This window comes from Pezoporus occidentalis, unplaced genomic scaffold, assembly GCF_034315485.1.
Source record: "Pezoporus occidentalis ecotype Australia unplaced genomic scaffold, CSIRO_AGI_Poc_V1 ctg258, whole genome shotgun sequence".
Classification (NCBI taxonomy): Eukaryota; Metazoa; Chordata; class Aves; order Psittaciformes; family Psittacidae; genus Pezoporus; species Pezoporus occidentalis.
In genome coordinates this window covers 235,673-248,431 of record NW_026914480.1, presented here as the reverse complement: position 1 = coordinate 248,431, position 12,759 = coordinate 235,673, and the positions used below count along the sequence as shown (strand labels likewise).

Below are 12,759 nucleotides of genomic sequence, written 5' to 3'. Positions count from 1 at the left end.
TCACCAACTGGTGATGGTGACCAGCCCAGTTTGGTTACCCCAAATTTGTCCTGAAGCTGACCTTTGCCAGCATAGCACTGAGGTCTGAAGGTAGGATGCTGACACAAAGCCAGGCATATTATATTCTTTAATTACTGTTGCAATCATAACATTGAAACGCTGTCAATGAGAGATAGCTCGTAACTGCGGGCTAGAATCCTTGCCACTTGGGGCTTGTAACTAAAACTGCAGGATTAATTTGATTAATTGATAGAATTATTTTCCAAACTACTCTTTTGTTTATGGAGGCTTAAAATGCTTTCCGCCTGCACCCTCCTGGTGTGTTGCAGAGTGGAGATAAAGTGCCTGAAAATAATTAGTATGGCTTAATTTAGGGAAAAAAATAACCTCAAAAGAATTTTGCAGAAAATTTAAGGCAGCACATTTTACTTTGTTTTGGCAGGAAATGTTATGGAGCTGGAAATGGGACTTTTATGTTTTCCCTCTACTATATTTCACCAGGGCAGCAAACCCATGAGGCAGAGGAGTATTTCATGTTACTGTAGCTCTCCCGCACCTCCAAATCCGTAACATGGGCAACTGGAAATGAAGTCCCCTGGGAGCCACAGGTTTGCTGCAGAGGATGGGACCTGTCCCCTGGGCTCTGGGCAGGGTGTGGGGGCATCATCCTAAAGCAGCACCCACCTTATTGCAGCACAGGCCGCAAGTGATGCTCACCTTGGGTACCACTCCCTCCTGAATACTGCTCCCTGGGGTGATGTTAACATCATCCCTGCAGCTCTGAAGGCTGAAATACTCAATTCTTCCATTTTCCCTCTAAATGAGAGTGGTTTTTTTCCCCATCATCTCCCCCTACTCTCACCCACATCCCCTTCCACAGTGCCAGTGCCTGCTGAGCAGGAGACCCCCCCATCCATCAGCTCCCTAAAGCGCCTGGGTTTGCTGAGTCCTGCATTATCCGGCAGTGCTTGTCACTTGGAAGATTGCAGGCCCCTGTCAACATAATTCCAGTGAGGAAGGCAAAGCCTGGCAGCTTCTCCTGGCTGCAGATTAACTCGCTGCTCAGCGGGTGCCAGCAGCACAGGGAGAAACCCACGAGACCAGGCACATCCAGGGGTCCTGGGGCTGCACCTCATCGGGATGCACAGCTGTGCTGCACCATCCTCACCCCAATCCACACCCTTCACAGATGGGGGTGACCCCACAGCCGGCCCCAGAGTGGCTGGGTCTGAACAGAGGGTGCCTGGCACTGCATGGAGCCCCTTAGGGGATTTCTTGGCTTCTTGTCACCACCCTCAACCCTGCTGTCTGCTCTTCAAGGCCCCCCCCCCAGATCCAGCCAGCCTTTCTTCTTCAGCTGCACACCCAAGTTTCTGAGCTGGAGGTGCTTTAAGCCTCTCCATAAAGCCTGGAGGATAACTGGATCCACCATGGTTGTCACGCTGCTAGCAAGGGCTAAAGATTTATACTTTTTTTCCTTGCTCCTGAGTCAAATCTGGCCGTTCCTTGCACAGCAGGAATTTAAACCCCAGCTCCCACGTCTCCCTGGCCATATGCGTATAATGACCACACACTCCCCCGGGCTGCTGCCTCCCTAATGCTGAATTCTCTTCAGACAGGGGAATCCTAAGCCTGGGTTGCTGCAGGGTGTGGGGCCAGGGGTACAGGGGGAGCTGGGGACATAACACAGGAGCGATGGACCCACCCAGGGGCTGCCGTCCTGCCAACAGTGATGCCCCTCCAGCTGCATCCCGGTTTTGCCGTCTAATCCCTCGGGGTACCAGTTCTTTTGTGAGTTAGAGCATCATCCCCATACTGGGTGATCACTACGGGTGGGAGGAGTAAGCATTGAGAAATGCCAGCCTTGAACCTGGGAACACCGAGATCCATCAGCATCCAGCACCGTGTTTGCATCGTCTCTTTTAACCCGAAACCCACCTCAGCCCCCGGGAGCCCCGAGCCTCCGCAGCAGCATCTCTGCCGAGGACATGCCCAAGCCGTGCCCTGGCCACAGAGAACCCCTGGCTCCCTGCAGCTGCCTGGGGCTGAGCCACCAGCAGGTGACAAGGGGTACCCAGGGCCCCGTTCTGCTGCCGGTAGGTGGCAGAGCCCTTCTGCAGCGCACCCAGCACGCAGCCCCACGGGCCTTGGCCAGCCTGCAGGCGAAGGGGCACCGCGACGCCATTCCTCTTCCTTGAGACGAAACAATAAACACCCTAAACCACGGCTTTCTGCGAGTGCAGAGAGCTGAGTCTGCAGCCCCAGCAGCGCTGTGACACCGGCTGGGGCAGCCCGTGGTCCTGTGGGCACAAGACCCCCTTAGGGATGCGCAGCGCAACATCCAGCATCACTGCCCCTCATCCCTGAAACACAGCCTTAGCTTTCCCCATTTACATTCCTCTGCCGACACCTCCTCTCCCTGCGTCTCTAATAATATCACCCCAGATTAATTGGCACTAATACAAATGTACACAGCTCCATAAAAAGATGTCACCTCACTCACAATGGGGGAAACGGCTGCTCACGCATTATCTCTGCTCTGCAGGCGTGTAATTCACTCCTCGGGAAAACACGCTATTTATTCTGTTACCCTATAACAATCTCTCTGCAAACACAACGGGATCGGGGAGGGGGGAACACCCAGCCATGCCGCTGTCACCGGCACCGCGCTGGTTGTCCCCATTCAGGGGCACCCATGGGTCCCACACACATCAGGGTGGGATGCATATGGTGATGGGGCAGGGAGACGCGGGACTTGGGGACATCCCCATGTTAGAGATGTGACCCTTGGCCCTTCGTTGGTTGATGCAACTGCAAATTCTCTGGCCTGGGGGGATCTAAGAGGCTTTGGGACTGTGCCAAAAAGCTAATTAAAAGGGTGATGGTAAGGAATGTGCAAGGGAAGGACTGCAACCTGTTTCCTCCCTGCAGTGGGGCTCCCCTCCCCGGGGCAGGGCTGCATGCAGGTGCTCAGCACACATCAGCTCCATCGAGGCTTTTTGGGCTTCTTACAGCAGGGGTAAGATGCATCCCCCATGGAAGGTGTGACCACAACCTGGGTCTGTCCCCTCAGCCCCCCAAGGAAAGCTGTCACTGCTTCTTTTAGCACAAAGACCCAGGAAAAGCCAGCATACCCCTGCTCTGTTCTGGAGAGAGGAATTTTGGGTGCCCTGTTTGCGTCTGCTCACACCCCTACATCCCAGGTCCATGCAGTTAATGGTGGTGCATTTAATTCACATGCCCAGCGCATAAGGCGGGTGCTGTGAGCAGTGCCAGCAGGCAATGCCATGGATGTGTCAGAGGAACTGTCGGTGATGCTGCACTGGCCTCCAACCCCGAAACACCTGCAGCCACGCTGGGGAGGAGGGACGGAGACCTCCCAGAAGCAGCAGAGCTTTGGCTCCCATCATCCAGGCCCTGATGGAGTCAGCACCCATCACGGTTGATGCAAAGCAGAAACTGCTCAAGCCTCCTTAGGCTGGACCCTGCAAAGTCGTCGCTGGCGGATGTTTGATTTCATCCCACAGATGAGTTGTGGTGGGAAGAGAAAGGCTTTGGAAGCAGAGATGCCTGCCCTGGGGTGTGATGGTCTCCAGGAAGGCGGTGATTCGGGGCCAAAAGAGATGAAAAACGTCAGCAGGACCATTTCAGGGGGTGACCGGTCAAGCAGGGGGAGATCAAAGCCTCATCCTCAGCAGCATCTTCCTCCCTCGATGGTTTGGGGCTTTTTCTTTTTTTTTTTTCCCCTGGAACCCTTCTTAATTCCTAACTTAATTTCATTTGACATCCTCATTGCCGGCTTGACCTCTTTACTGGCATGATGTTCTGCTTAAAACTCATTATCCCACCATTGAAACAGGAAGTTAATTAAAAAACCTTTAAACAAAAGAACAGAAAAAGAGAGGGGAAGGGAAAAAAGAGCACACCCCATGTCCAGTGATAGATGGAGAGGGGACATGGCCAAGACGCTTTGCCATGTCATGTCCCCACAGTCACCTGCTCTCCCACTGATCCAGAAATTGCATTAATAATTGGTACCATAAGCTGTCACTGCTGGCAAACCCCCCACCCTGAGCTGAGATCAGCCATGGCCAAGGGCCAGGATTGGCAGAAATGACCATTTTTCACAGAGGAATATTCCCATCACGGACCCATTTAGCCCCAATATTGCCACCTGGCTGCATGTTTATGGTGAGAACTGGCTCACACACTTGCGATGATGCCAACGGGGACCCCAGCACCCCGACACTGGCCCCAGTGTGTTCCCACATCACACGAAGGTGTCACAGTGACCCTGGAAGCTGCAAACGGGCCTTCTTGGACCACTCATCTACGAACGAGTGGGATTTTAAGCTGGGTTTGTGATTCCAAAGAGAGAGACTCTTACAAGAAGGTCCGGGAGGCCCCACAGGAGGCTTTGAGGACTTCCAAGGGGAGGATTGGGAGCTCAGTGCCAGGCACTGAGGTCCCAGAAGGGGGGGATTGGTGGACTCATGGGAATTTAGGACCTTCAAGAGAGGGTGTGAGGGGGAATTTGGACCCCAAAGTGTGGGGTGGGGACACAAAAGGAGAGATTGGGATCCCAAAGGAGGGGTTTAAGGACCCTGAATGGGAGTTGGGGTCCCAGAGGAGTGGGTTGGGGACCCCAAAGGGGGACCATGGTCCCAAAGGAGTGAGTTGGGGACCCCAAAGAAGGGTTGGAGACCTCAAAAGAGGAGTTTGGAAAATGCAGAAGGGCTTGGGGAGACCAAGGGAGGGTTGTGGAGCCCAAAAGGGGAGTCTGGGACATGCAGGGGGGCTTGGGGACCCCAAAGAAGGGTTGGGGACCCCAACATGGGGGGACAGGACCCCAAAGGGCCAGGGTCCCAAGGCAGGGTGCTGGGAGCTTCACGGGACGCGTAGGGACCCCCAAGTGGTGCTGGGGAGCCCTCGGGGACCTTCGGGGGGGGGGGGGTGTCTGTCTCGCATCCCCTCCATTGATCAGACCCCCCGCGGGATCACCTCCCTTCGCCCCGCCCCTCGCGGCGGCGGCTGCCTGCGACGTCATCCGGTGGGCGTGTCCATCGGCGGGGCCCATAGCCTATAGGCGTCCGCGGCGGGGGCTGGCCCCGCCCCCGAGGAACGTTCCGCGGGTTTAATCCTCCGCGGCGCCCCATTGAGAAAATCCCGCGGCAGCGGCGGCGGCTCCGCTCCGCCGAGCACGGCCCCGGCCCCGGCCCCGGCCCCGGCCCGGCAGCGCCGGCGGGAGGCACGGACGGAGGGCGGGCGGGCGGGCATGCGAGCAGCCGGCAGCCCGCCCGCCGCCACCCACCTGCCCAGCCGCCAGCCGCAGCGCCGGGCTCGCCCCTCGCCGAGCGATGTCCAGGAGGAAACAGAGCAACCCCCGGCAGATCAAACGTGAGTCCCCGTTACCGCTGCCTCCGGGTCCCCGCTCTCCGTGATGCGCCCCTTACTCCGTGTGTTTGCCCCAGCCCTCCGGCGGCGGCTGCCCCGACACCCCGGGACTGCCTTCACCCCGTTCCCGCTACCGGCCGCCCACTTTGGTCCCGTCCCCGCCGCCTCTTTCTCTCCCCGCCACCGCGGTGACTCCGGTACCGGCTCCCGATGGGGCCCCGATAAGGCTGTAAAATATTCCGTTCTGCAAGTCCCGTCCTGATAACATCGCTCTGTCGGGACGGCCTGAAATTGTGATCTTATCTCCCGCGCCTGCCTCCCATCCAGCGCTGTGAGCCGGGGCGAGGGGCTCCCCACACTCCCCTCCTTAGCTCTGTCAGCAGCTCCTCACCGCGGGTACTGCACGCTCGCCCTGCCAGGGGCTCCCCTTTCTGCACGGGGACCCCACATTCACCATCGTCCCCCTGACCGCGCTCCCCTCCACCTTTCGCCCTGCGCGGTGCCCCCCGTGCTCCCGCTTCTCGCCCTATCCCAGGTGGGGACAGGGCTGCAACACCTCTGGTTGACGGCAGGAGGGACCACCGAGGCGTCCCACAGGACCTCGGCCACCACCCAGGTGCCCCCCCCCCCTTCCTATGTGCTGTCGCTAGAGGGTCGTGCACCCCACGATCCACCCCGAGGGCTGGGGTCTGGTTTCGATCCATCAGGGATGTGCCGCCTGCGCTGAGAAATCCTGTAAAGTGCTGGAAGTTTTTCGGTGACAGGCTTCGCTTTGGCTTTCCTCCCTTCCTTTCTTAGTGTGTGTGTTTTTTTTCTTCTTTCCCCCTCGAGTCGATGGAAGCTGGTGATAAGAGCGAGATGGGAGGATAGGGAAGGCTGGCCACCATGTGATAATCTAGCTTTATCTTTCTCTTGAAATAATTGCAAGGCTGAGTTGCACCTACCTGTTTCCCTGCCTGGGGTGATTGCTCTGGTGATAAAGCTCAGCTAGACTTTTACCCGGGTAGAGTTAAAAATAGTCCCAGCTAGCTGCCTCCTGTATGGGGTGTTTTTTTTTTTTTCCTGGTGATAGTTTTCTCCTTCAGCTTTATCCAACTTCCGCGGTTTTATTTCGGCAAAGAGCCCGGCTGCCCTGCGATCCCTCCCTGGGTAATGCCAGCCCATTAAACCGGGAGCGTTGAGACCTAAGTGAGCGGGAGCGTTGCAGCCGCTGATGGAGGTGATAGCTGCATGTGTGCTGGGGACGTGCTGATGGTGGGATGCCCATAAGGTCCTGGCACCCACTGGTGTGAACCACTTGGGGGGGGGGGGGGGGGGGGAAATGTGTCTGGATGAGGCTGCGGCAGCTTGGCCGGGCGAAGGCAGCTCGTATCTCCTTCCTCTGCTGCTTTTCTGCAGAGATGTGAAGAAATGATAAAGTGGGAGGCTGATCTCAGGCCGCCGGCGATGGCCAAAAGTGATTAAAAGCTGAAAGCTTGGAACCCTTCCTGTATGTGTCAACATGAAAACAGTCATTAGAGCCGGCGAGCGTGGCGAGAGCGCCTTGCCGCTGCCTCCGACGGCTCTCCCCGCCGAGGGAAGGTATGCATGAATCAGGGCTCCGGTAACCAGACTCCTCTCATGTACAGACCGGACCTGTTTCCACAAAGTCTATCCTCCTTATCATCTCGGCTGGAGCATTAAAAACCTCCTCCAGATCGGTATCTGCTGATTTTATTTTCCTGGGTGACGCTATGTTCTCGCTTTGGCTTCATCTCTTCTGGGGTTTGGGTTCTGTGTTGGGGTGTTTTTCTTCAAGCTCGATGCGATGTGCAGATAGGCTCGCAGGGGAGATCACCGGGAGAGCGGGCGATTGCCAAGAGCGATTAAGTCGAAGATCAGACACCGGACTATATTTAACCAGCTGCTTTAACCGTCTTCTTCATCTTGGCTCTTTGGGTCACAGCGATGTGGTGCTGGAGGGGGACGATGCTGCTGGTGATGTGGGATCCCTCTGAGCCCCTCTGAGCACCCACTCTGCCCATGGCACGCAGTGATGAGGCTTTGAAAGCTGATTGCATCTATGTGGTGGCTTCCAATAGCGGGGAGCACTTAAAACCACCCAGAGCATTTATCCATCCCATTTTGCAGGGTACCTGCCCAGCAAGGACAGTTGCTTTTCACCCCCTTGCTCCATCCATGGCTCTAAACCCCAGCACCCCCCCTTGCAGCAGCTGCTGCTTTATAGGGTTTGGTGGTTGAGGTTTCTTTTTTTCCTCTTTATTTTTTTTTGCTGTCTTTTGTTCTGCTGGTAGATAGATGTGAACGGCTGATAGAGAGCAGGAGCTGATCTCCAACCCAGATAGCCTGTTATATTTATTAACTTCAAACATGGGAGCGCGGGCACCGGGCTGATGAGCGAGGCTGCTGGCAGCTGCCTGTGCGTGCATTCGCAGCGCCGGGTCTTCGATGGGGGAAGCTGATAAGCAGGAGATTGATCTCGTCTTGCTGATGTGCCTCTCCCTCTGTTGTTGTTCTAATATATATACACTATTCTCTTTCGTTTCCCCTTCCGAAATTAGCTGGAAGTGAACAATTTTTGTAGTAGTTGCAGAGGCCTGTTTGTGGCTTTTTTCTCTTCTTTTCTTTTTTTTTTTCCCTTTTCTCTTTCTATTCTGCTTTCAGCAACAGTAGATCTCGAGCTCCCGATAAGCACCGAGGCCCGATCTCCATCCTGATAGAGATTGCCAGGCGTGATAAGGACCACTTATCTCTCCCCACCAGACCAAAGCAGGATTCACTACAACAACAAACACAGCAAAGAGGGGCAAAAGGGCTCCAACAATTTGTTCCATTGCAAATGTGATTAATGCAGGCACTTTAATTATCTGATGGGGGGCAGCTGCATATGTGTTTTTATTTCTCAAGGTGTTTCAGGCTCTTTCTCTCCCCCATGTGCCCTGTGAAACAAGCTGGGCTGAGCAGCCAAGCTCTCCCCAGTGCCTGTTATCAGCTGCAGATGTTGCATTAGTTTGATGAGAGCTTTGACTTTCTTTTTTGATTGTTATCTCCCATTCTGCTCTGCGGAGCAAACACAAGGGCTGGGGCGGGTGACAAAAACACCATCATATTTTCACATGTGGATTTTCTTTAATTGCTATTAGATGGTGTGAGATAGCGGCAGCGATCTGCACTGTTAAACCCCGCCACCTCTCGATGGGGTGGTTTGGGTTGGGGTTTTGTTATTTTCCTTTCCTCTTTGGCTGCTCTCTACTCCCGTGTGGGCTCTGCAGTGATGCTGGGCAGGGGGTCACGGTCCTGGACAGGGAGTTTGGTGCTGGTCAGGCCGTGGGAGCGTTCTTGCTGGGAGCCTGGAAAACTGCATTTCTTGTACAGATGTCGGTAGCCAGAACAGAGTCTATTTTAAGCAGTGGTGTGGTGAGCCGGTGGCGTGGGATGCTCCTGGCACGCCTCCTGCTCTTCTCCCACTGCCTTTTCTCACTGAGCTGCTCCTCTCCATTCAGTCCCTGCGGGTGACTAACTGCCTCCACTTGCTTGTTCTTTCCCCCCGCCTCCCATCACTTTGATGCTGCTCTGCTTTTCCATCACTGCCAGCCTCTGTGCCTCAGTTTCCCCATTCAGGGATGCTCCGGGGTGGTGGGATGCCTGGGGAGGGGAGGGTCTAGTGCCTGCTCCCCAGGGATGAGCTGGGTGAAGGCAGGGCCTCCCAGAACCGGTATGATCTGCACTTCCTTGGGGGCTGTCTCAGCATTGGTACCCCCCATACCCTGCTCTAAGCACCCCAAGGATGGCATCCGTGTGTCCCATGTGTCTGCTACACCCACGGGTGCTGCTTGCCAACCCCTCCCCACTTGTGCAAGCCCCATCCCGAGCCATTTGCCAGCCCTTGCTCAGTGGCATCCTGAAGTGACTGCTCCTGGGTGCAGGCAGCAAAGCCCTGTGGCACATCTGCCCCCGCAGCAGCTCTGCCCATCCCAGCTCCTGCCAGCCTCTTGGGATGTGCCATGGGTGACATCAGAGGCTCCTGGAGGTGAGGACCCGTTGTGATCCCCACAGGGGTTGAGGGGGGATGACCCAGGATGGGCTGGTGATGCTGTGGTGCTGGTGGGACATCCAGCAGAGCCTGCAGCCCCCTGTGGTGAGCTCTCCTGGCCATCACCAGCCGTTTCCCTTGGCAGCACCATGGGGAAGCTGTGTTTTCACTTGTTGGAGGTGTTGCTGGAAGAAGTTTCTCTCCTCTTCTCTCCTGTGGCCAATGGTCCAGGTATGAGCATCCCTGCGGGCCCTGTGCCTAGGAGAGGAGTTAGCACTGTGCTGGCTGATGGTCAAGGGCACAGCTCGCCTCAGCCTTCCCCTGGAACAATAGGGCCACTTACAGGGCATGGGGCTGCCATGGGACACATCGTGCCTTTCCCACATGGATGCTTCCCTTGGTGGGGGACACCCTGACAGCTCATTCTGGGCTCCTACTCAGGGTGTATGCACAGGGTGCCCCTTCCCACTCATCCCCATCTCAGCATCAGGTAATGTGGATGCATGCAGGAGGCTCGGAGGGTGAGTGCCAGAGCCAGGCTGGCCATGGCCGTGCACAGGGCACCCAGCAGCATGGCAAAACCTATTCTGCCGAATGCCTCAGTGCACATCCCTTCCCTGCTGCAGCCCCGTTGGGAAGGCAGCACTGGCAGTGGAGGCTGTGGCTGCTTCCAGGGCCTGTGAGTGCTGGGGTTGGATTGGGTTGAGTTGTGTCTGCTGCCACCTTGCACCCCTGGGGGATGCCCCATGTCCCCTCCTGGGCACCCCGAGTGGGCATGGAGCTGCAGTGATGCCCATGCTGCAGGGTCCATCGCTGACATCCCATGCCAGAGCCAGAATGCCACCTCCGGCTGGGATTTACGGCTCTGGATCCAACCTTGTGTGGTTGGGCAAGGTCTTGTTTTCCATTGTGAATCACGAGGCCACCTAGCCAGCTGCAGGTTCCCCTTCTGCCAAGTTGTGAGTTGGCCAGCTTGGCACCCGGGGCTTGGGAAGAAAGCAATCCTTTCCCCACGGGTGTTGCAGCAGATTGTGCAAGGAGATACAGTGCCATGGCACAGGTGATCCATGATTCCTGGAGAGGGGCAGCTCCATCCTTCCTTGAGGACGCAGCAGAGCCACCCAGCAATGGCAGCATCCTAAAGGCAGCGTGGCATTAAGTTGCAGGGCAGACAAGTCCTCCTGTGTACAGAGCATCCCTGGGGCAGCCTGTGCTGTGTGATGCTCTTTGTGCTGGCCATGGGGTTGTGGTACCTGCATCCCTGAGAAGGTAAGGGACCATGCTGCCGAAACCTGGGGACAGAACCACTGTGCCCTGCATGGAGTTGGTGGATTTGGGATCAAACACACACATTCTGGGCAAAGGAAGAGGGTGTTTTCCATGCGTCCTGGCTCACCTGGCGCAGAAAACCCCTGCATGATCTGCCTTGGAGAACACTGGCTGAGTGACAACCATGGTGGTGCAGCCTGGTGAGAGGGATGTGAACAGCCCCAAGCATGGTCAATGCAATGAGGGGCGATGCCAGGAACGGGGAGCCCTTGTGCTTTTAACATCTCTTCTTATTTAAGTAGGAAAAAGTGTAAAACTCCCCTGCCAGCCCTGCACTGCGGGATCCACGAGTGCTGTGGCTGCACCGAGGGCATGGATTTTCTTCTTCCTGAGGAGGAGAAATCAGCTTCCCTGTGCTGAAGAAGAGCAGGAGGTCAATATCTCCCTGTTTCTTCAGTGACACGTCCCATGGCTGGTTTTGTTGCCTGACTCGGGGCTTTCGGACGCTGCGGCTTGGCCAGGCTGCTGTCCCGCTGCTTGTTTTATCAGGAAAGTTCAAGTGTTTCGGGGTAATACAGTTCCCTCTTCCGATGGCTGCCCGGCAAAGGCTCCGCATTGTTCCCGCAGCAGCATGTTTTTTTGGGAGGGATGAAATGCCAAAAGGAATGTAACCGCTGACCTTGGGCTGCAGTGGGGTTAAGGAGTGTGTGCCTATGAGTCACTCCAGATAAGAGCCTTGCATGGCTTTTTTGCTCCAAAATAATTCTTTATCTCCCCTTCCTCACATCAGCATATTTTCTTGACATCTCCCATTCCATAGCACGTGGAGGAAATGTGCTTCTCTAATTTGTTCATCTGATGAAATATAGATGCATTGTTTGCTCTTGTCCTTGGCAAGCCGGGGGTCGTGGCCCTGTGGTTTGGGGAATGCTCTGTACGGTCGGTGCACGGGGCTTTGGGAATGTGCCTTAGGGTCAGTACGGAGGGCTTTGGGGTGCTCAACAGAGTCAGAACATGGGGCTTTGTGGATGCTCAGTAGGTTTGGTACCCGGGGTTGCGTATGGCTCACCTTAGGGTTGGTACCTGGAATGCGCAGGAGGATGCTCAAGCAGGAGACCATCACGCTCCGCGTTACCAGCTCTGGGGAGGACAAGCTGCTTTCAGCTTCCCCTCCCCGCTCCAGCGGGAAGTTTGGCCGCTCACTCGCTTCTCCGTCTCCCAGCTGAGGCCTCTCATGCTACTTCCAGCTCCTATGATAATGCGGAAAGTTGAACTGGCCCCATTACTGCGCTGCGATGGTTGCCTCGATAACGCCCCGATAATGGCAGCGATAGCGGCAGCTCGGTAGCCAATGGCTCTGCCGCTCCTCCCATTAACATTCCCCACCACGGACCGGCTCGGAGCTGCCTATCTGCTCTCCATTTCCACTCCTCCGCTAGATAAGAATGGAAATACTGACTTCATAGCTCACTGATTAAAGTGTCTGGATTTCTTGATAATACACAGATAAATTATGTTTTTCAAAAAGAAGGTAGGGAAGGGAGTGTGAGGGGAGGGAAAAGCTTCCAGTCCATTTTTATTACTTTTTTCTTTCCCCTTTTCCTTCTTTCTGGCCATGCTCTGTGGGCTGGGGGCTTTTCTGCTCCCAAATGCCCCCCCCAGCCTGTGCGTGGGGAGGGCATTTGCATTGGGCAAAGAGGTTTTGGGAGCTACATGGACAGGGTGTATTGCACATGCAGTCGCATCCCTGTGCTGGGATGGAGATGCTGTCCTCTGATGCCAGGGACCGGCTCCCATCACAGGGATGTTCAGCTTTGCCAGCTATGGTGATGCCACGTGGCTGTGGGATGTGGTCAGGATCCTGTCACCAAGCACCAGCAGGGGCCCAGGGATGCTCTGGAAGCATCTGCCTTTCTACACCTGAGACTCACTGGTTCTGCTATAGGATGCTGCCCACTCCAGTGGGATGTTTTAGGACCAGCCTCATCCCACTGGCTGACCCAGGCTGAAAGATTGAGTTTCCTCACTCATCCCTATTAAAGCAAGCGGGGCTTCCAGACTTT

At 55.8% G+C, this 12,759-nt stretch overlaps 1 protein-coding gene across 2 annotated transcripts in view; it reads left to right on the top strand.

The window, feature by feature from the left end:
• The first annotated feature begins 5,147 nt into the window (after positions 1-5,147).
• The window catches only part of ZFPM1 (zinc finger protein, FOG family member 1), a 34,057-nt gene continuing 26,445 nt past the window's right edge, over positions 5,148-12,759 (top strand). The window contains exon 1 of one of the 2 annotated variants that reach the window (XM_062623699.1): positions 5,148-5,424. In XM_062623699.1, the coding sequence (XP_062479683.1) occupies positions 5,358-5,424 (67 nt within the window). In that variant the 5' untranslated portion in view covers positions 5,148-5,357. The remainder of the gene's footprint in view (positions 5,425-12,759) is intronic. The other variant, XM_062623700.1, reaches the window with a different exon arrangement.